Below are 23,036 nucleotides of genomic sequence, written 5' to 3'. Positions count from 1 at the left end.
TAGGGAATAGAAAAATTGAGCAAGCGATATATATTAGTCAGCGCTAGAAGTATATGCGCAATGGAAATTTGCGCAGACTGTTTTGTCTTCGAAGAAGTGTAGTTTTTGCTGGTTTTTATTGAAAAAACATTCTCTATTTTATACAAATCTTCGTTATTTTTACAAAATGTAGTGCAAGGGTAAGTCTTTTATATTTGTTGAAAGAAATGGCTGCAGAATTAGAGGAGTTAGAGGCTGGCGAAGAAACAAATGAAGTGGAAAAGACACGTGAAGATGAGGATGGAGACGACTACTCGACAGAGAAACGTGGAAAGCACTCCAAAAAACATAAACACAAACACTCCAAAAAGCACAAGCACAAACATAAAAAACGAAAGCATAAAAAGAGATCACCCTCTCGTTCAAGATCTAAATCTTCAAGCCGTTCGCGCTCAAGATCTCCGGATTCAAATGATGAGCTTGAAGAGGAAACAGCTAAATCTGATGTAGCTGATGAAGCTGACATGAAAGTTGTTTCAAGCGAAGAGAATGGAATAGTGAAGTTAGAATCTCAAAATAAAACCATGAGTTTAGGCGAAGAAACTAAAGATTCAACATTTGAAGAATTTGCACTGGCAGAAGTTGAGAATCTTTCTTTCAAGTTAACAAAATCTCCTCCTTCGAGCGTTACATGTAGTCCATCGTCAACCCCTGTCAATGAAGCTGAGGTAGCCAAGGCAGTAACTAAGATTCCTGATGTTTCAAAAATAGAGAATAAGGTCAATTTAGGATTTCCTATGAAAATAGGCTCATTTCCAAAGAGCAGATCAAAGTCACCTGATGTCTCTGAGGAAATGCTTGAAGGTAAGAGGTCAAGATCACCATCTGATCCTGAAATCAAAAGGAGATCAAAATCACCATTGGATCCTGAGACCCTAAACATATCACAATCTCCCTCTGATCCCAAGAAATCAAAATCACCTCAATCTAAGATCAAGAAGGTATCGCGGTCACATTCAAGATCTAGATCAAGATCCAGAACAAAAACACAATCAAGAAAGAGTTCATCCAAATCTCCAAGAAGGCATTCAAAAAAGAAATCCAGATCTAGTTGGTCATCAAGGTCAAGATCCAGGTCGAGATCCAGGTCAAAATCAGGCTCAAGATCACGTAACAAGCATAGACATTCAACTAAATCAAAGTCTAGAAGCAGAAGCCCTCAAAGACACAAACCAAGAGGCAGGTCTCGATCTAGGTCTCCTTCTCTTTCTAGAAAGAAATCAAGGAAAAGAGAGAGGTCTCTAGGTAGGTCTAGAAAAAGCCGTAGTAGATCACCTAGAAAGAAATCAAGGCGATCTCATGACAGTAAAACTAGAGACAGAAGTAGAAGTCCAACTTACAGAGATGGTAGAAGCAAAAGAGAGACTTTCTACGACAGGAAACAAGATTATTCTAGTAGATCTAGAAGGTCTCGATCACATGAAAACAGATATTCAAGACGATCCAGATCAGTAACTCCACCAAAGTCACACAGACGTAGAAGTCATTCGAGGTCTCCCAGAAGAAGACATTCTAGATCTCCCAGAAGGGGACGTTCTAGATCTCCAAGAAGGGAAAGGCATAGATACCGAAGTAGGTCCAGATCCTTATCATCTCGTAGAAGGAGGAGTAGAAGCCGCTCAAGATCAAAAGATGGACATCGTAGAAGATCAAGATCAAAATCTAAGGAAAAGAATGATATTGAAGAGAAGAAAGGAGGAGAAAAGAGCTCGAGTGAAGCACCTGCTCTGATCACTAACCTGAATACCAATAAGCCAACAGCTCAAGATTTAGTAGGAAAAGCACCAACGGTTTCTGATCCCTCAAATAAAAGATCATTAGCTCAACTCACTGAGTTTTGCAAGAAGTTGACAGAAGCTAGAGGTATTGAAATTGAAGGAAATGCAACAGAAAATCCAACGGAGGAAGAAGAGGATGACGTATCAGTTGAAATATCCCATCCATTTCTCGTCGCACCAAAGAAAGATATAACCATTCCCCCAGTTATTTTACCTCCAGTAAGTAAAATATAAAGCCAACAAAATTAGACTGTATAGGTGGTTGTACTATAGGACATTTTAGCTAGGGTGTAATGTTTTCTCATTTCAAACCATGTACAGTAATTCCCAAGAGTATTTCTTTGGTTATCAGTTGCCCATGAACAGACGCATGAATATGGATACTTTTTCTCAAAGAAATGACATGTGGTCTGAAATTTGGAAACGTTATGCACAAGTTAAATTATTGGTAGTACATCTATAATGTGATTTTTTTTGGTTGATTGGACAATACAACAAAGAAAAGTGACAAAATCTATTGATGAAATGGTTGGCAAATAGTTAACATCACAATGCCAATTGCATTCACCTATTTAATAGTGCATATAGGGAATCTTTGGTTTTAATGGACCTAAAACAACTAGCCATGATATTTTCCCATTTCAGGCTATGTGTTATTTTATATAGTAAAATTCATTGGGTGATGAGAGAATTCTGTGTTCAATTTTAAAGAGAAAACTGATTTTCAGTTATCATGCAATTAAGCTTAATTTCATACAGTATGTCCTCAAGTTTAAACAAGTTTTTGAGAACATGTATTATATTTTTGTATGTGTTGGTTGTCTTTCTTTGTTTTTATTTTTTTATTTTTAAGTACACTGTATTTTTCATGTTTATTAGTATTATTTTGATGACAAAGAGAATTAAAAACAAATTAAGATTTGATGCAAAATTTAATGCAGGTTCTCTAGTTTTTCATGCGAATCCACATTGAATACCCTCTTGTACAGGTATACACTTTTCTCATAAATGGCTGCCAAACGCGGTTGGTACTAGGGACAATTGAATGGAAGCGAGGTCAGAAAGGCCTCTTTAGTAAACAAAGTCTACTCAGTACGATCTTTTGTGTCATAGTCATTCATCTCACCAATTCGAGTTCCTTTAAGCGTCTCTTGAAGTAAGGGTGAATGACTTTGACACAAAAGATTGTACTGAGTAGGCTGAGGCGGCCATTTATGAGAAAGGTGTATACATCATCGCTAGCCAATCAGTGGCACATGGTGAGCCATGGGATTCTTTCGAGAATAAGATATTTTATTTGAGTTGCACCCATGTTCATGTGTGTTCTGATGCGCAAAATTTAATCAAAGGAATGATAATCTAGGGAATGACACTTTGTCTAAAATGGTAAGAGTGGATTAGGTCTATTAAAAGTTCTATGCATCCCCGCCTCCCCCCTCCCTTACCCCCCCCCCCCCCCCCCCAGTGCTCCTCAGTCTTCCTAATAGTATTGTATTGGTTTTCTTTCAGATGAGACCATTAGCCTTTCCTTTGGTGAGCTCAGACAAACCTCTAACAGAGCAGTTTCCAGTGTCTTGTGGAACAAAGCATCATGAGAAAGAGCAGGAAGAAGTCAGTGTGGGTGAAGTAATCCCTTATGTAGATGGGTCAGCACACCAGCCACAGCAAGTATTCATGCCACCACAGAACCAAGAGGTATTGGTCTAAATCCCTACCAAAATGAAGAAACATGTTCACAGAAATATTTCTTTTAATATATTTTTTTCAAAGGTGGTAGGAAACAAGTTTAACATAGCTCCTATGCAGTGCAGATCAGAAACTAATGTCTTACAGACACCTCTATATTTAAGGCACTTTTTCTTTCCCTTCAGTGTCCATATCATTCTTTTGTTCATCCATTCATCCATCAATCCTCTCCATCCATCCATCCATTCATCATTCCATTATAAATGTTTTGCAATAATGTAAAACAAGTGTCATTATCAATATCAATGTCAGTGTTGATATCAATTTCTCTGTTTATGGTCAATATTTTCGTGTTATTCTATTTATAGAAACTGGACATCAGCGGACTGGTAGTGAAAAGGATGGAGGCTCAGCGTCGACTCCAGGCTGATCCTAATGATCTAGATGCAATGTTATCCCTACAAGAAGTGGAAATGAAACTAAACAGCTGGTGCCAGTCCAACGTCAAACCTGGACAGTTTACTGGACAACTGGCCAAGAACATGATGCCAAAAGAAAAGATGAATACTGGATATCAGGCCTGGGCAAGAAAGGTACTTACAGCTTTGTCTTCATATTTATATTCTACGACCATCATGCCCTACTGCTATATTTCATATACACCTATTTCGAAGATAATTGTCGCACCAAGAGCCTCAAGTAACAAGCCAAGGCTCCAGAGAATGTCTGTACTTTTAATTATATCTGATTTATTCATGGTTCATGCAAGTGGCTATAGCTCTACACTAATTATCATCTCAAGCAGCCTTGGTTGGAACAATAATTTGTGAAGTCAATAAATGAAAATGCACCATGAATAAACTAATTACAGCTAAAAGTACTGGCGCTCTCTGCAGTCTTGGCTTGTTGCTTGAGGCTTTTGGTGTGACAACGATTTCTGAAATAGGTGTATTTACAACATACGCTTTACAACACTCAAATCACATGTTGATTTTTATGGAAAACCAGAGAAACTGGAGAAAACTTCTTGTGGCAAATGAGAGAACAACACATCAAACAAACTTAACTCGCATATAATTCAGCCTGAGCTGGGGCTAAAATCCAGACCAAAGCAGTGAGAGGCAAGTGGTAAACTACCATGATGCCACCCAGACCACAGATGTCTTTAATACTGTAGTTGAGGACCGAGAAAATAGTGTTTCATCTGATATCTACTGGCCAACCATTTTTTTAGCCCTGACTATTGATTGAAAGAATGAGGAGCTTATTTTAATTATCCATGTACATGTACAGTACGGTATCTAATGTTATTCCTTTGCAAACATAGGATATGTTCCATAACTTGAACCCAATATCAGGTGGTGTTGGCATGAAACTGCTGCAGAAGATGGGCTGGGAGCCAGGACAAGTACTGGGGAAGAGAGGACAAGGGATGGTAGAACCCATTGCCCTTACTGTCAAGGTTGACAGGAAAGGCCTGAGCTCTAATACTGAAAAACCTGTTGGCAAAAAAGGTGGTGGAAGCAAACAGATTATTGATTTACAAGGTAAGAAACCTGAAATAATTATTTATTTATTATAAAATTGTATTTATTATTATAATAATTATGTTTTGTCAAGAGGTCTGTCTTGTCATCGTGAGCTATGGGATAAATAACCCACCTGTTCTTTTAGGGCTTAGATCCATGCGGCTTGTTAGTTTACCATGATAGTAAGTGTAATATTGTTATATTGAGAGTTTTCCAATAGTTGATGGATGGGAGTGCTGAAGTATAATAGGTTTGTGGTTGATGTCTGTAAGCATTTTATATTTTATCAAATAACCCGGAGGTCATGCAAATTAAATTGTTTTCTGGCTGCCATTAATTTTGTAATCCTTGAATAAACCCTCAATTGATAAGGTTGAACTTTAACCTGATTCTTCTCCAAATGGAAACAATTATGGAATAAATCCTAAAGGGAATTTAAGTTTTGTACTTGCCTCCTTGCCCCTCCCTACTTGACAAATCAGTGAAATGCAGTGCAATGATTTGCACTCCATCTCACTGATTTGTCTGTTCAAATTCCTCTTTCCAACAGAGAAGGTTTTTGGCTTTGTGTTTGACATGAATACACTGTCAGCAAGCCATTTAGTTTGCATGGCCTATTGACACCAAGTTTAGCATACAGCAGAGGATATGGTTACCATAGTGATGTCAAATGACTGGAATAACAGGATACTCTTGTTCCTAACTGGGACTGTAAGGTACAGTAGCTTGGCTAGTGCTCACTTGAATGAAATTAAAGCTTCTCTTGCTGAATAAATGAATGAATGGATGCTCTTTTCTTTCTTTCTCTTGAATGGTCGTTCAGGGGGCAAAACAGAGACTAACATTGAAAACATTTCTCTTTGAAAATAAATAGACAGAATTGTAAAATACTGTTGTTCCTTGATTGAAGACATTCTTGTCAGAATTTCACAAATATGCGTGAACACTATATACATCAACAATAATGCAAACACTTTGAAATTCCATGGACCTTTGATTATTGGAACATATGGATATTCTACGCAAAATCAACCTAGTAAGGTAATACTGATCGATGTTCACAGGAAACTGAAGTACCAAAACTGAAGTACAGTATTATGGCTATCAGAATTGTCATGTGGCACATTATTAAGTAGCTTGTGAACAGGCTCTTTAGGGGAGGAGGGAGTGGTAGAGAAGGGCTTCTTCGACCTTTCTCTCCTTCATTCTCCCAAGAACCTGTTCATAGGCTAAAAGAATGTTTAGGATGCTTAGAAACTGAGCATCTGATAAACTTAACTCTGTACCTAAATACAAACTCCAAGACAAACTTTGATATGAGTTAAACTTTGCGGCAATCCTGAAAACCCTAAAATAATTAGAAATTAGATTTGCAGTTTTGTCAATTTTGTAATTTTATAGAAGAGAATGTCAGTTTGCACCTGAAATCTCATTACTAAAGGCAGCTTTAAAAAACTTCAACGAGAAATGCTTTTTAAAGGATAGACCTTTTTTTTTTCTCCTGGATTCCATTCAAATTAAACAGTTTAAAAACTTCTTCTTATACTGTTGATGACACCTGTAACAACTTACATGACATGAAATTTGGCCCTTGTTAAAAACCATTTTTCATTTCATTTCATTTCCTGTGGTTTTCAATATTCTGCTAACTCAGACATTTCAACCACTTATTGTGAAATTGCTTCTAGAACATAATAGATAATGACTGATTATTTTTGATTGACAGGAAACGAAAAACCAAATTTCAGCATGCGCAGTAGCTCGAAGCGACAAAGTTCACAAAATATCAAAAACCCAGTAAAAAAGTCTGAGTATGACAAATGCATCATGAAGGTTAAATCCTCACAGTTAAAATAAAACAAACCCTTGAGTTTCAATGCAAAATAATGACATACCCAGAACTTTGTTGTAGAGCAAATTAACTTAACTGTGCAAGTTTCTATTATGGACCTTGATATATCTAAATATTAGAAGAATGGGCAGTCATCATTTTCTATGAAATTTAATCTACTTTAAAAAGACATTTTTACTAATTGATGGCCATCTTGAATTATGGCTGGGGTAAACATGTAAAATTTATAAAGCATAGAGTGGCTTGTTGCATTTTCAAATTATTTGAAGTCTTGGTGTTTTGTATGCAGTTCAAACTACCTGCAAATTTAATTGCTATTGAGATGCGCTTCTCATTGAAAAGTGTAAAGTTATTAAAAAGACAACCTGACTGCAGTGCTGTCAGTCTATAAATTTTCCAAAAGTTGCCCCTCGGCATCCTGTAATGTCTTCATTAAGGGAATAGAATTCAAGATGGCCGCTGTATTGGTAAAAAGGTCTACTGTATATTGATGGTAGAGTTGTTGTCTCTTCCTTGATTCAAGGGGTTTTCTATGGTTCTCCGGTTTTTTTTTCCATTTACCAAAATCAAATCCTAAACTGCTAAATTCCTAGTCGATTTGTGACTAACTGTGCTCTGACTTTCAAACTACAGTAGTTTTTTTTAGTATGCATTCTGCCACTTTCAAAACACATTATGGTGGGGGTTAGTATCTGATTCAGCTCCCACTCTCACATGACTTACTGTAACAGTTAAAAAATATACTAAATATTTCTTTAATATTTCTCATTAATATCGGTTTTTTTACTATTAATCTTTCTGTCTCTACTTTGACCATCTTTTTCACCTACTCATTTTCATCATTGAGCAATCTTCATTTGATTCAAGTGAGCATTGGCTGATGTGGAATGCTGACAAACAAGGAATGTTTAACACTATTGTCAGTGATTGACAGCAATCAATCAAACATATTAGACAATGTAAAATGAACTACACTTGAAGCAACAGCATTATATTTGTGTACATTGTACTACTGACAAAGAAAAATTAAGAGACTTCAACAGAAGCAACGCCCTTTTGTAAATGTATAACTGCAAGGACTCAATCCATTGCAACCATTGCTTAATTATGAGAGTTGCCAATATATTGGAACCAGCAAAGAAGTGGCTAGAGCTTGAATTTAAACAGTCATACAATCATGAAAGGTCGCAAAACCTGGGTGAAAAATTAAGTGCAAGTCTCCAAACATCTACTTGAACTAGTTAAATATAAGTTAATTTCGTTATTTTCAAGCAAACCTTTAAAATAAATATATTTAATAGCTGGACATAGCTGTTAAACATCCCTTAAAGGTCATGTTTACGTTATCACAAGATATTCCTGTACAAGAGATATTGTTTATAAACCTTGACTTGCAGTTAGTGTGCATGCCCTTCCCTTTTACATTTAATGGTCATGGAAACTCTTGTTTTTTATGTAAACATGACCTATCCTGTACTGAATTTCTGCAACCTCTTCTGTGTTACTCTCTGCTCCTTACTTATCCGAATGGACCCATCCTTCTGAGGAGACTGAGGGAAGGGGAAGAGGGAAGAGGGGGGAAGGAGAGGACAAGGAGAAACCAAGGAGAAAAGGGGAAAAGGAGAAACAGAGCAGAGAAAGAGAAAGGGAAAAGGCAAGGTAAAGATTCCAATGACCATACAAAGTAAAATATGATCCCTTCTCCCCTTCTCCCCTTATCCCTGTCCCCTTCTCCCCTTGTCCCTTCCTCCCCCTTCTCCTTTTTTCCTTCCCCTTGTCCCCCTTCTTCCCCTTTGTCCCCCCTTCTCCCCCTTCTCCTCCTTATTCCAATTCTCCCCCTTCTTCTCTTCCTCCTCTTTAAAAGATTTTTCGGAGGAAATAAACCAAGAAGAGAATGATGCAATTCAGGCCAGGGTCATTAATTCCACTGGTTGTTATAATGCCTTTCTTGTTTCAGGTATTTTTCAAGAAGTCAATGGCATTGGATGCCTATTGGACATTGGATGTGCATTTTATCTTTTGTGATGTTTGATCGTTTGATCACATCTTCCGAGGTTGAGGAGGCTGGGTCGAGTTGCAGTGCATTTTTGGACTGTTTGAGGGACATATTTCCAAGTTAGCGTCTATTTAGTACCCTAAAACAGCCGCACAATGCACTACGATACCTTACACGACCCAGTTTTTTTCGTCAACCTAAGAATGGTTAATAAATCCACAATAAAGTTAGGAAATATTTTACCTGTGGTCGACAATAAACAAATGGAATAGATAATACCTAGTAAGAAGGAAAATAACAAATTGATGATTTACCATTTTTCAACAGGGAAACACCCTATATCATCTCTTCAGGAGTACTGTGCAAGAAGAAAGTGGCAAGTCCCAGAGTTTACTCTGATATTCGATGAAGGGCCACCCCATTCTAAGCAGTTTCTGTTTAAGGTTGCAGTGAATGGTTATGAATATCAACACCCTGTTGTCAGTAGCAACAAGAAGCATGCCAAGGCACAAGCTGCTGTGGCTGCACTGAAAGGTCTTGGGCTTGTTCCAGTAGATGCTGATTATTAGAGAGAAGGTTAGGGGTTCTATTATGATGTACTGTGCTTTAGGCCGTGTTACATGTTGAACTTTTGGCTGAAACTCGTTTGTAACAGCCTCGCCAGACTAGTGTCACTGGCTGGGTTGTTACACGGTATAACCCTATTTCATAATGACGTCACGGTTTGTTTACATCGGCTAAAATGATAGAAATTTAGGCTAAATTTAAGCTTAATTCTCTTCTTTCGAGACATTTAGCGTAATATTTAGCTCTTGCCTTCACCAGCTCATAAACCAAATTTCATCGTGATTTAAAATGTGTTGTTGTCATTCCATCCCCCTCCAGCGACCATGATCCCTAGCGTTAAAACTATAGTTTGTTTTGATGTGACGTCATTATGAAATACGACAAATTAGATTTTGTGAAAATTTCGTCGCAAGAATGTTTCGTGAAAATTAGAACTTCTTTTTACTTGTGCAACTGAAAATTGTGTCATGAACAAATTACAGGACTAAATTGCGTCCTTCAAAAACACTCCCGTGAAACTGTCTCGTCATTCATTGCACACAAGTTTGGGCTAAAAGTTTCAACAGGGCATTTTGATTGTTAATGCAGTAATTTGCTACTGCTGTGTTGTGCTGTGAGCACTATGGTGTGCTTAGATGTGGTTTGTGCTATTGTCTGCTATGATTTGGTTTGATGTGCCTTTCTCTACTATGCTATATGTTTTGTTGTGCTGCCCTATTATATGTTGTGCAATATTATGCAAAGCTGTGATACTCTATGCTATGCTGTGCTGTGCTGTGCTGTGCTGTGCTGTGCTGTGCTGTGCTGTGCTGTGCTGTGCTGTGCTGTGCTGTGCTATTCCTATTGTAATGCTTTACTAGTAGTATATTCAGCACCGTTCGAGCCCGGTTTTTGCGCCTGAAATGCGCCTGAAATGCGCCTGAACCGTTCGCGCTCCTGATTGGTCCATTTGATAAGTCGGAAATGACGTCAGGATTGCACCTAAATCATGTGCATTGCGCCTGAACTATACTCGGTTCTGATTGGTCAATTCGGACAGAGGGAAGTGACGTCAAATTTCATGTGCATTGCGCCTGAACCATACTCTGTTCTAATTTGTCAATTCGGACTGCAAGAAATGACGTCAAAGCTCATCTGCATTGCGCCTGAACCATACTCGGTTTTGATTGGTCCAAGTGATATTAGGAAGTGACGTCAACTCTGTACATTTTCATAGATTATCGAAATGGCGGGAACGGAGTGTCAGAAAATTATCATACTGATAAGTTTTGTGTATAAAGGCGCGAAAAAGTATTACGAAATCGTGACTCAGCAGAGATTATATAAATAGGTTGCGCTGAATGTTTGTTCAGGTCCTTTGTGCGAATATAAATGTAAAGCCTAAAGGCAGTGGAGCAGCGACTGATCAACCTATTTCGACTTCAAAAGGGAGAAAGATGGGGTGGTACAAAATGCAGTGGAGCGAGAAATTTAAGTCAAAATCTTATCAGTTGACGGGTGTAGTTAAACAAAGAGATACGACTACATTATAATAGTTCTTTGTATAGTTTATTTATTTTATAGGTAGAAAAGTACTACAGTGTGTATATTGACAACTAATAAAATGAGTTACACGAGCGTATGTTTTTAAATAAATTGTCCTGCTTTTACAGTGTATTCCAACCTAGATCGCTTAACTTTATACACAGCACCGTCTTCTACTAACAACAATTTTCGTTTCTGTCTTTTATGTTCTTCAGATTGGATACCAGAATCGGTAGCATATACGAATTATTTACGAATTACAAGGTCAACCAATTCTTTGCGATCATATCTTTCTTGTCTGTTAAGCGTTGCTCTTTTTTCGTAGGCAGTGGTTTTTTTCGCTTTTGTACTACAGATTTTCCAAGTGGTACTCTAAGGAAATTATTAAAGTTTGTTTCCATATCCTTTTGTCGCTTAATAAGTCTTTCTAAAATTTTCTCTATACATATTTCTTTGTTATCTGCTCTAGTTTCTTCATCCTCTAAAGGCGCACATATTCCGATTTTACTCCATTTTAACCATTTGGCACGTTCGTCGGTATCCATACGGTGAACTTGATCGAGATGATTTGCTAGTCGAGCAAGATTGGTGCTTCCACATCCAAAGACAGGACAGTTTATTCGCGTTCGACCCATATTTACTTGACCAGTGACTGACGGAAAATGAAAGCTTTATATTGTGTTGTATGTATTTATTAGGCCCGATTTGGCCCGAAGTGGCATTTTGTGGCCCCATAAGGCCCGATGGCCCGTTTGGTTGTAGATCCTTTTCTCTATTCAAACATGTCCAAAACAAGTAAGACTATTACCGATCAAAACGGCATCGCAATACCAAGTTCTGTGAAGAATCTCAAGCCTCTCGACTGATAAATTCACCCTTCTTTAGACAGATAGACAGCATAGATAAAAACACATACGAAGTGCAGTCATGTAAGAAAAACATTAAGTTAAATCTACCTCCTCAGATCGGATTCTTTGTATATCAATATGCAAAATTGCGTATGCTTCAGTTTTACTTTGATTTTATTGACAAATATGTAGACAGAAATTATTTCCAATATTGTGAAATGGATGCGGACTCGGCCTATATCGCTATCTCAGGTAACAGTATAGAGGAATTAGTGAGGCCTGAGTTGAAAGAGGATTATAATCAAGATATATGCAACTGGTTTCCAAGAACCGACAGTGCAGCAAACGCAGCATACGATAAGCGAACTCCGGGTCTATTAAAGAGGAGTGGTCAGGGGAGGGAATCATAGGTCTTTGTTCGAAAACCTACTACTTCTTTGGTTCGAACGATAAATACAGTTGTAAGGGTGTTTCAAAGAGATGTAGTGAAGTAAACAAAGACAAATACCTTAGTGTCTTGCAAACTAAACAAAGTAGTAGTGGTGTAAACAAAGGTTTCAGAGTTGTGAATAACAGTGTTTACACATATAATCAAATCAGAAATGGGTTTTCATACTTTTACCCCAAGCGAAAAGTGTTAGAGGATGGTATAACAACAATCCCCTTAGATATTTAACTAACCTGAATTTAATGAATGTGTACATAGTATATGATGATTGTTTGATAGGTTTTGACAGTGTTTATTTTAATTAAATAAAGACTCTTCAAAACACGAAACACAGATATGCTTTTGTCCCTTTTATCCCTTTTGTCCCTCGAATTTCGATAAAACTCCTCGTTTCCAAATTCTATTTTCATTTTCGTTAACACATAATATTGATAGCATGAGTCAACGCATTTGTAAGACTTGCCCAGTGCCAACTTGTGGTTCAAAATATCTAGTGAAACTTTCTAATCATCTAGCCCAAGTTCACGATTTGTCAACGGAACAGAGAAAACCTTATTTACAAGAAGCGAAACTTCAACAGTTTAAAGTTGTTCGAAAATATACCAGAAAAAATTGCGATTGGCTTATTCCATCGGAGAAAAAGTTATATAAATCAGTCGACAAATGATTTTTGGTCCATTTACTGTTGAAATGAACACGAGACTAAAGCACCCTTTTGGAGCCATTGTCGCTGGACCCTCTTGTTGTGGAAAAACTCAGTTCGTTAAACGACTCTTAGAAAATGCTGATGTTATGTTCGATGGGGTTCCTCAGAATATTATATGGTGTTATGGCATGCACCAACCTGCATATGACGAGATGATGGTTACCGTACCAAATATTTCATTTGTGGAAGGACTACCTCAGGATTTGGAAGAGAACATTGACCCATCTATTCAAAATCTCGTAATTATTGACGATTTGATGAATGAAGTAAGCAATGACAAACGCCTAACGAATATTTTTACCAAAGGATGCCATCACAAAAACCTCTCGTGTATTTTTATTTTGCAAAATATTTTTCATCAAGGTAAAGAGTTAAGGAATGTTAGCCTCAACGCTCATTACATGGTCCTCTTCAAGTCCCCAAGAGACAGCAGCCAAATCAACCACTTGGCTAAGCAAATGTTTCCAGGTCATGTGAAGTACATGCAAGAAGCCTTTAACGACGCCACAACGAAGCCCCACGGATACCTGCTTTGTGACCTCAAACCAGAGACTTTGGAAGACTTTCGACTACGAACAAGCATCTTTCCCGATGAAACACAATACGCTTACGTGAAAAAACTATAAAGCATTGTGCTTTCTACTGGATAATTTAGTTTACCATGAGTCGGCGAGTGAGAAACAACTTCCATCATCTAAAGGTGTTGTCTACGAGCAAACCTCATCAAACTAAAGCCTTACTCAAAGTTGCTGACGACGACCTCATCAAGAGTGTTTGTGAATGTGTGTATAATATTCTAAAGTCCACCGTACCCGTCACACCACGACAGAAGAAACAACTCTATAAATTTAAAAAATCTTTGCTAGCATTAGTGGATAATCAAGTCCCTTTGACACAAAAGCGAAAGGTCTTGGTCCAGAAAGGAGGAAGTTTCCTGTCTCTCCTGCTACCTCCAGTCCTAAGTGTGATAGAACATTTTCTAAAATGAACAATACCAGGAAGATGGTTCTGGTCCCTGAACAGACTTTGGAAAGGTTGAGACAGCGAGAAAAGATCCAAACAGCACCTCTGACGTCAAGGCTGAATAGGCTTGATCATGACATGGAGGATGTCTTGAACAGCAAAGAGTTATCAGACGAAGAAAAAGTCAAACACTACAGTCAAACACTTCAAAACTACCTCACTTATTACAACCAGAGAAGAGATGAACCCATGAAAATTAAATTCGAAACTAGTCCAGATCATCGAAAGGAGCCACAGGAGGGAGAGGAGAAAACAGCAATGCCAGAAACTTCAAGACCGGAATTACAGGATAAAATTGAGCGCGACATAATCAGTGCCTTACCCAAGTCTCTCAAAAATCGTGGCAAGCTGCTCATTGAAAAAATAAGGGAAAACCCAGAAATCATGAAATGGGATAGTCGTGGGCAGCTGGTTTTGAAGACCGACCTCTTCCAGGCTCCCATGTAGTTGATTTAATAGGTGATTTTATGAGAGAACGCAAAGGTGTGGATCCAATAGGATGGCAAGTCTTTGCAAGGGGTCTTGCTAAGATGAACGCTCCTGAAGATTTGGTCAGAAATGAACGAAGAAGGGGAGCACTGAGAGAATTCAAATCTCGAATGGGTGATCAAGAAGATCCAAGTGCGCTGTTGCCTACCCCTCCACCTGTGAATCTTCCGCGAGGCCCAACTCCAAAGCGTAGTCTCTACCGTGAGCTGCCATATTTACCCCCTTCAGATAAGACGCCAGGAACTATTAGGAGTATAAGACCTAGACAGCCCCCGAGACGTTGGCTAACGTTTCGATCTTGATTCGCTGTATGCAAGTGTTGTTTGAAAATGAATAAATAAACGAATATACTTCATTCACATGTTGTTTATTACTTTTTTCCTTGAAGTTTGATGGGATACATGTTTCTTAAGATGATTATAAGTTCGACTAAAATGTCTAACAATAAATCGATGCACAAAATTGTCGTTTAACCTCTTATTGTTGCTAAAACGACTTACAATAGCTTTCATGCTGACATTTCTGCAGCGGTTGAGTAAATAATACAAACAGTAGTGTCCACACACGTTAGAATCTAGGCTTTGCAAGCATTTCTGGTTGTATCTCCAGTCTATACTGTTGTTTCTCAAGAAATCTTGAAATGTCGGAACGTATTCTTTAGGTCCGAGTCCATAAGAATCAAAAAATTCGCCTTCTTGATCCTTGGTAAAATAAAAGGCACACCAGTGTGACCCAGGCTGGCCTTTCGGGTCGACGTTAGCCACAAAGGCTGCTGGGTATCGTCGTATCTGGCTGGGCAATAAGTCTGATGAAAAAACACCTTGAAACTGAGGTCTCGTAAACGGATCCTTTTTCAAAACAGCAGCAATTTGTCTGGTATTCATCTAGCCGCTCCAGTTGTAAGTTACCATTCTATTCGAATCGATCTCAATCATAGAATCGAACTCGGCGTAGATGATGCAGTTGACGGTACTTGGAAGACCCTCAGCAAACTGAAACCCAATGCGTAGATTTCCTTGCTTTATAGAAGAGATGTGAGGACCGGATGAAAGATCTGGACTCAAGTCAAAAGCATAGATCGTGTAGCCCTTTGGGTACTCTTGCCTGGTGATTTCATTTCCTTGGTCGTGATACAAGGTGTTGGTACCAGAGAACAGACTCATGTACCCCATGATATACTGTTCTTTTTCGAAATTCAGCTGCAGTGCCTTGAGTGGTTGAGCTTCTCCGTTGACATAGATCCCGACTTGAGTGGCTTTGAAATGTTGGAAATTGAACGGATTCTTGTTATAAGCTCCATTGAAGGCAGCATTTTCGACAAGACACAAAACAATCCGTTTGGGGATTTGTCCTAGAAATACATCATCTGGGGTGAAAGACATGTTGCCGCTTGGAATGGAAAGTACTTTACATTCTACCCTTCGTATGGGATAGAGGGCTGGCGAATGCTGTAAGGCTGCTGCGTGACCAAGGAACGTGTCTGACGTCACTTTCACTTTTCTGATAAACAAACTGGCATGGGAAATAACCACTTTATAATCAGCTCCAACGACAGCAGACAACAGACAGAAGGCATTTTTACTTCGATTCAATCGTATGCGTATGGTGACTCCATTCAGTAGTAAGCGATCTTGATAAAATAAATCTGAATGAAGAGGTCCTATCAATTCCACCGTTGAACTGTCTTTGATAAACTTGTATCGGGTATTCAGTCCGGTGTTGTGGCTAGTGGCAACGGGATCCGCGACATCCATCTTTCCAGCAGTGTCTTTGTAAAACAGTTCCGCAGAAAGTTGCGATTTCTTAGCATCAGCACCATAAGTCAATAAAGTGCTGATCATATCTCGATAGGGGTTGGTGTTGGTGGAATCGGAGATGACTTTTTCGTTTAGACTGACATCGACTTGACTGAAGAGGGATTGAAGAAATAGGTTGACCGGTCCAACTTTATCGGTAGCAGAATCTAAATCTCCACCGTTGGCTTTGGTAACCTTAGCTTTAACGTAGATCCATGCTTGTCTCAAATCTGTGTATTCCTCTCCACTTCCTGATACACTGAATTCAATAGGGCCAGAATCGGTAACGTTAGACACAGGAAAGTACTCAACCCATTGTCCCTTTTCAATATTGGTTTGAACATGTGGTACAGCAAAGAGGTCAAGTTCGGACTTGCTGCATTCGTGAAATTTTGACTGTGCCATTAGAAGAAATTGAAGTCTCGCTTCTTAGCTGATGATGTTCTCTGCTTCTTAGCTGGACGTGAAATGGCAGGCTTCCTTTGATTCTTCCTTTTTGTAGTCTTTCTTCCTCCTCCTGTTTGTCCTGGTTTCCGAGTTATCATATCCTTCATCACTGCTCGGCCAACTTCTCCTGCTCTTGTTTTTAAGGAATCACTTACATTTTGACCACTCATAACATCGCGAGCCACCCCCAAACCCCCTTTCAGGGCCTGACGACCAAGAGATTGAGCGCCAGCGCTCACGTGAGGCATAGCCCAACGAAAAAGACCTTTAAGCATAGAGCCCAATCCATATCCTCGTTGCACGGGTGATCCGTGGAAGGCAGCCAGACTCCCTCCTCGTTGTTGGGCCTGGTTAACATAGTAATGTTTGTAATACTCAGCGTTCGAATGTGGCATGGTTAGTTGAAATAAGGAGACGATCTTTTGAAATGCAACGTCACCAACACTTTTCCAGATTCAAATGGGACTTTCACACCTGTATCTTGCCTTATATTCACCTCGATCGTCTCAAATTGCTTCCTGCTGACTGGTAGGTACTGTGGGGTTAAGAATGACCTGCTAACGCGTTCACCATCTTTTCCTTCGACAGGGACTATTCGTATCAGAGGAACTTGAGAGTCTCCAACTACCTGTGGCTGCACCACATCACAGTAGACGTACAGGTTGTGGAATCCCAAATCCAGGTCTGCCTCTCGTTCAGCCGTAGTGGTCTTTGAGATCACATGGCCTTCAGAAAATCCCAACATCTTTCCAAAATCCGAGAAGATTAAAGAATAGTCATTCCTCACATGGACTGTAACCTTGTGATTGAGCGTTTCATGAGAGAACCATACTGTATCTTTGTATTTAGTCGCCTTGACCAAATCGTTCATCTTGCCAATAATGCTCTCCAATGAAGAGTAATGACCCTGGGGCACAATAAACACTTCCATATCTAATGACTTCCCCTTTCGGATATAAAATCGATTCCAAAAATCTCCGCGAACGTTATTCCAGCTATGAGGGTATTGAATCTCCGTCAAAGCCACTTCCCAATCACCCGTCAGCTGTATGGGTTGAGGAAGGTGGACTCGAAATTCCGAGAGAGTATTGGATGGAAATACATCCATACTGCTGTTTGAGGGTAACCACACATAAAACTGCGTGTTCTCCATGACCGCCAAGGTTTTAGTGAGTGCTTTAGCATTTGGAACAGGTATTTATACTGAGACACACAACAGCGAATTTTGGACAATTAAAACTTTATTAGATATTCAGAAAGTTATAAATCTTTTACATCACTAGCTGGGACCCAAGAATTAAACTTATCTGGATACCCTTTCCACTTAACAAAATACTCTAAGTGATTTTTCACTCTTCGTTTTTTCAAGATATGCTCTATTTGATAAACATCATCGTCTTTTTGAACACCTTGAAGTTCTTCTTCATAAAACACACCCCCTAAGACTTCTCCTTGTAGGTCTTTTAGACGATAAACTGGTGGTCGCCTTGGGAGCCTTTCCGATATGATAAATGTCTCAGTAGTCCAGTTTGGTAAATAACCTTTGTCAAAGATCTTCTTAGCTTTACTGATTCTGACTTGATCGCCAACTCCAAATTTGTAGCGAATAGGTTCTGTAACGGTTTTTCCATACAAGGTGTGCCAAACCACCGATTCATTCTTCCTGTTGACCTCCACGGGTTTCATTCGAATACTGCGGTGAAAGCTATTGTTGTAAGATTTGAGAAGGTCTGGAAGTACGTCAATGTATCTCCAAGTGTTTTTGAAGGTAAAGTATTTCCACATTTTAGTCTTTAATGTACGGTTCCAGCGCTCTATCACCGATGCTTTTTTATCACTATGAGTGACGAAAAAGTGTACATTATTTTTCTTGAAATAGTTTTGGACAAGACGATTAAGAAACTCTGTTCCCTTGTCGGTCTGAAACTTCTGAGGAATCCTCCCAGACTCGAAGATTTTTATTAGACCATCCAGTATGTCTTTCCCCGATTTGGTCTTTAGAGGAATAGCCCAGGCGTACTTGCTAAATATATCGATGCATGTCAGCAGGTACTTGTATCCATCGTTGTATTTACTTAGAGAACTCAAGTCCACTAAATCAGCTTGGAATTGGGAGTCTATTCCAGATACGATCACTCTATTGGTAGGAAATCTTCGACGAGCAGGCTGATGTAACGTGTACACTTCTTGTCTCTTTAGCCAGTCTCTGATTTGCTTACGATTGATCTTTTTGTATCCCTTTTCTCTTGCGGCACGGAAAACAGCATCCACCCCCGAAAAACTTCCCGCGCTTCGAAGATCGTAGTAGATCTGGTTGAGGACTTTGTCCATCGCAAAACTCTGAGTTTTTGACTACAATCGTCCCTCCACAGCACGCTAAGATGCAGCGTATGCGATTAAATAACCGTTCAATACCTATTTGATAGGATGGTGGAAAACAACCCATGTCTTTACCCCTTGGAGTCAGACAAAAAATGATTCTCGATACGAAAACTGTAACATTTATTTAATTCTTCATAGCATTTACAAACTCACTGAATAGTTCTGAAGATAGTTCACGAGTATTCTGTTTGACATCACACATGTCATTTACAAAGTTCACAATCGGTCTGTTATATCTATCGGGAAATGACATATCACTTGCTATCATCATTGCTACACTAGAGTTCATGCTTGGTAGGTTGGAAACAAAGGCTTCCCATTCTGAGGACATAGACACATCCACCAGCTTGACAAGATCTGCACACACATCTTGCATCATGTTTAAATCGATCACATTTTTAACATCTTCAAAGTAAAAAGTCCACAAATCATGATCACTGGTCATCAAACATATATGATGGCGCTCACTTGGCCAATCGTTTTCGCATCCTTCACACTCTTTTGTCAGCTTCTTCATCATTTCTCTCCGACAGAGTTCGACATAAAAGAACTCAAGGACGTATCGAATCTTGGCTCTGGCAACCATCTCCACTTCATCACTGACAATCACAACCACGGCATTGTCGACACAAGAGATACTTTGAGTTATCGTACTGGACATCTTGATGTCGATATTCACCATCAACTTGTTCGTGGATATTCCAAAGTGGACAGCGATAAGAGTCTCGTACCCAGCAAAAGATCAGAGGAATAATCGTAAACAGCATGAGCAGCCACCACATGAGAAATGATTGTTGTAGTCTAGTGCTGGGGTTCTTATATATTTCTAAACAATTGCTGATGTCATCGGAGAACTCCATTTAATATATGCCTACGATCTTGACGGTGCCTTTGACTTTCTTCTGTAAATCAGGACGTGAGGAGATTGGGTCGCTCCGCAACCATGATTCGAGTCCAATTTTTGTGGTATAGGATAATCTAAATGGTGACATGTTCGCCATAATTTTATCATTTACTACTTTAAGGATCACATTCTTTAGGGCCAAGTCAAAATTGACTTCTATCTTTTCATCTTCCGTTAGCATCAGACACTCGCTGTTACTAGTTTTATCTTTACAGCCACAACACTGATTTTCATCAATTTGGTGGAGCTGTTTACACACTTCAGATGCGTAAATCAAAATAAGTTGCTTTTCGGCAAATGTGAAGGGGTCCATGATTTCGAGCAAATGATCGAGAGCTTGAATGGATCACGCTCTTTATATCTAATACCGCTCATAATTTAGCGCGCACAGTGTTTTGGGGAGTGTGGAGCTCTTTTCAATAATCGATTAATGAAGAAACACTTTTGTTTGAGATTTCAAAGAATTTTATTACAATATTTGACTATTAGAGCACACGGCATGATAGTTAATAGTTTAAATGTTCAAAGTTCTCAAATTCTCTGAATGTCATGCAATGGGTTGGGCATTTTTATCCGTACACTTTTTGTGGAGGAAAAATGCCTTGCGGATGTCTTTTTCGGGGCTAGTGAAACTTTCTCCAGTCTTGAGAATCCTGTATTGGTAGCTGGGGCTTGAAAACATGGAAAAATTGCATGTCGCGAGAAGCAGTTTTCTCACAGTACGCCCACCATTGGCTTCAGGGATATAGCAAATTCTTGATTTGGAGTTTTGGAAAAAATCATCCCAAGATATGATATTGGAGTGATTGGTGAACCAAGGGTTGACGATTTGTGATGCCAAGTCACTAGCAAGCTCTTGGAGGTAGATTTTCTTGTCAGATACTGAAAAGGCATGGCTTTTGACTTGGTTTAGTTCCTCCATCAGTTGAATCATTTTTTCACTGTCGTTATTATTGTAAAGTTCGTTGAGGTAGTTTCTCAGGACTGGTCTTAGGCACTCGGGATCTTCTGAAACATGTTCATACTTCATAAAAACATCAAAAGCTTCTAAAAATATTGGCAAGGGAAGTCTGAATTGCATACGACGCAGGGCTTCCTGGAAGGTCGTTAGCCAAAAGAACTTATCTGCTTTCCAGTTTATCAATTCGTAAAAATTTGGCTTTCGTCCTTGGACTCTTTCTATGTCCGTCAACCTGACTTTGTTTCCAAGGTCTTCACAGCATTGATAGAATAAAAATCTGAAAAATGTCTTTAGGTCCCCCATAACCTCAGTTTCAACTCTCTGGTCTTTTTCATCAATGCTTAAGTTTCTCATTTGTTTCACGAGATTTGCTATTGCTTTTTGTCCTGTTCTGCGTTTGAACAGTACAGGTTTGAGAACACGACCACTTCTCAACTTCATGGTTTAGTTCTCTTGATCGGTAACTACGTGATATCGTAAGGGCAAGGAGGAGAGGAAGAATGATAAAGATTGCTCCTTTCAACATATAATTACTTGCGGTTCAGGCGCAATGCTAATAAATTGTAACGTCATACATTTCCACCTGTTCGAGCGGACCAATAGGAATCTATTTCAGTTCAGGCGCAATGCAAATGAGTTCAGGCGCAATCCTGACGTCATTTCCGACTTATCAAATGGACCAATCAGGAGCGCGAACGGTTCAGGCGCATTTCAGGCGCATTTCAGGCGCAAAAACCGGGCTCGAACGGTGCTGAATATACTACTTTTACTGCGCTTTGCGAATTTCCACTATGGCAATAACACTGGCTATTTCTAACAATTCATTTGGTTCTTTATCTCCCAACAGATTACCAACCATTGGAAACAAATGCTTAGCCACATTCTCATGGTACAAGACTAGTCAATGAGTCATGTACTCGACTTTAAGTTAAAAGTTACACTGCCTTTACTTTTAAGCATAATTAAGGCCTAGGGCAAACGTCGAACTTTCCATGCACCGAACTCTTTAAAAACAATGGATATCAGGTGATAATGAGGCGGCATTCTTTGATGTAATTAAGTTCGGTGCATGGAAAGTTCGACGTTTGCCCTAGGCCTAAGACTTTTCCAAATTCACTTCAATGACCACAAAACAATGGCTCGAAGTCGAGGTTAAACAACATGTGTTCATACATTTATAGTTTCCAAGCCCAACACAAAGCCTTGGTTAGGTTATGCCTCCATTAGGAAGCTAACTGAGCTTTTGTGTTGTCTTCATGCAGCCAAATACATTTACTGTGGAAGGGAATTCAGAAATGGTCTATTCTATTGTAAAAAAAAACATAACACCGAAATGTTATAGGCAGGTCTTACAAACAACATGTTAATAAAATATTGTAATTGGGACCGCAGTGTTCACAAAAGCAAAAGCCAACCGTGTCTTATTTGAATATTAAAGAACACAGTGTACTCGAGCTCAGTGTTACAGGGCCGGTGATTGGCCGGTCATGATGATACGCCAAATTAGTTTTTTGGCTCAACGTTACTGGTCAAAATGACCGGGAAGACAAATATTTCAACGGACAAGTTCCAATTCTGGGCGGCCATTGTCCGATGTCCGTCTGTTGTTTTGTGCCTTAGGGTTAACCTAGACTTTGTGTTCGAAATTCATAGCTATTCATGTGCTCTAGGGAAAGTCTCAGTGTGACATTTCGAAGTTTTTGTATTGGTGAAGCCGATTTTAATTTTAGTACCAGTTTCCAATTCTGTTACTCGGGTTTAGTCTGAAGTTTGTTTTCATGTAAAATCTGTGACATTTAAGTGTTTGTATTGTTGAAGTTATACATTGTTTTCTTTGCAGTTGGCATTTGTTAATATTTTGACTATGATGAAATAACTGAGTCTTACCCTGAAAAAATGAGTAGGGCAAGGCGAAATTTAAACTGCATCCAATTTTCAAAAATAGCCAAACCGAGAAATCGCATGCCGCTCGCGATATTAAAAAGTATCCTTCTCCTATCTATGCTCTCTTGTTTGAACTCATTTTGCCTCAGTTCGTTGTACACCCTACTTTAATTTCTC

General features: G+C 39.1%; 3 protein-coding genes across 4 annotated transcripts; 1 reads left to right on the top strand and 2 right to left on the bottom strand.

Annotated features, from left to right (window-relative positions):
* Positions 1-79: 79 nt before the first annotated feature.
* LOC116306830 (uncharacterized) lies at positions 80-22,384 on the top strand. 2 transcript variants are annotated; one of them, XR_004198327.2, is made up of 6 exons: positions 80-2,036; positions 3,327-3,512; positions 3,872-4,096; positions 4,831-5,050; positions 5,583-5,748; positions 9,208-9,348. XR_004198327.2 is itself a non-coding variant. In XM_089037768.1 (6 exons), exons 1-5 carry the CDS (start codon positions 207-209, stop codon positions 9,447-9,449), a joined length of 2,703 nt encoding a protein of 900 aa, XP_088893894.1. In that variant the 5' UTR covers positions 80-206; the 3' UTR covers positions 9,450-9,456; positions 21,823-22,384. The 2 variants fall into 2 exon arrangements, 1 of the variants encoding a protein (XP_088893894.1); XM_089037768.1 differs by lacking the exon at positions 5,583-5,748 and adding an exon at positions 21,823-22,384 and having other exon boundaries at positions 9,208-9,456.
* On the bottom strand, positions 15,370-16,686 carry LOC148906791 (uncharacterized protein F54H12.2-like). Its single transcript, XM_089038130.1, has one exon. The coding sequence runs from the start codon at positions 16,684-16,686 to the stop codon at positions 15,370-15,372; it is 1,317 nt and encodes a 438-aa protein (XP_088894256.1).
* On the bottom strand, positions 17,126-19,653 carry LOC148906790 (uncharacterized). Its single transcript, XM_089038129.1, has 2 exons — positions 19,642-19,653; positions 17,126-17,866 (listed from the first exon to the last, which is right to left on the bottom strand). The coding sequence occupies exons 1-2, from the start codon at positions 19,651-19,653 to the stop codon at positions 17,126-17,128; spliced, it is 753 nt and encodes a 250-aa protein (XP_088894255.1).
* Positions 22,385-23,036: the final 652 nt, after the last annotated feature.

The sequence above is a fragment of the Actinia tenebrosa genome, unplaced genomic scaffold (assembly GCF_029948245.1).
Source record: "Actinia tenebrosa isolate PJP-AT-01 unplaced genomic scaffold, QUT_ActTen_1.0 PGA_scaffold5__44_contigs__length_20552954, whole genome shotgun sequence".
NCBI classification, from domain to species: domain Eukaryota; kingdom Metazoa; phylum Cnidaria; class Anthozoa; order Actiniaria; family Actiniidae; genus Actinia; species Actinia tenebrosa.
This window is presented reverse-complemented; position numbering and strand designations above follow the sequence as displayed.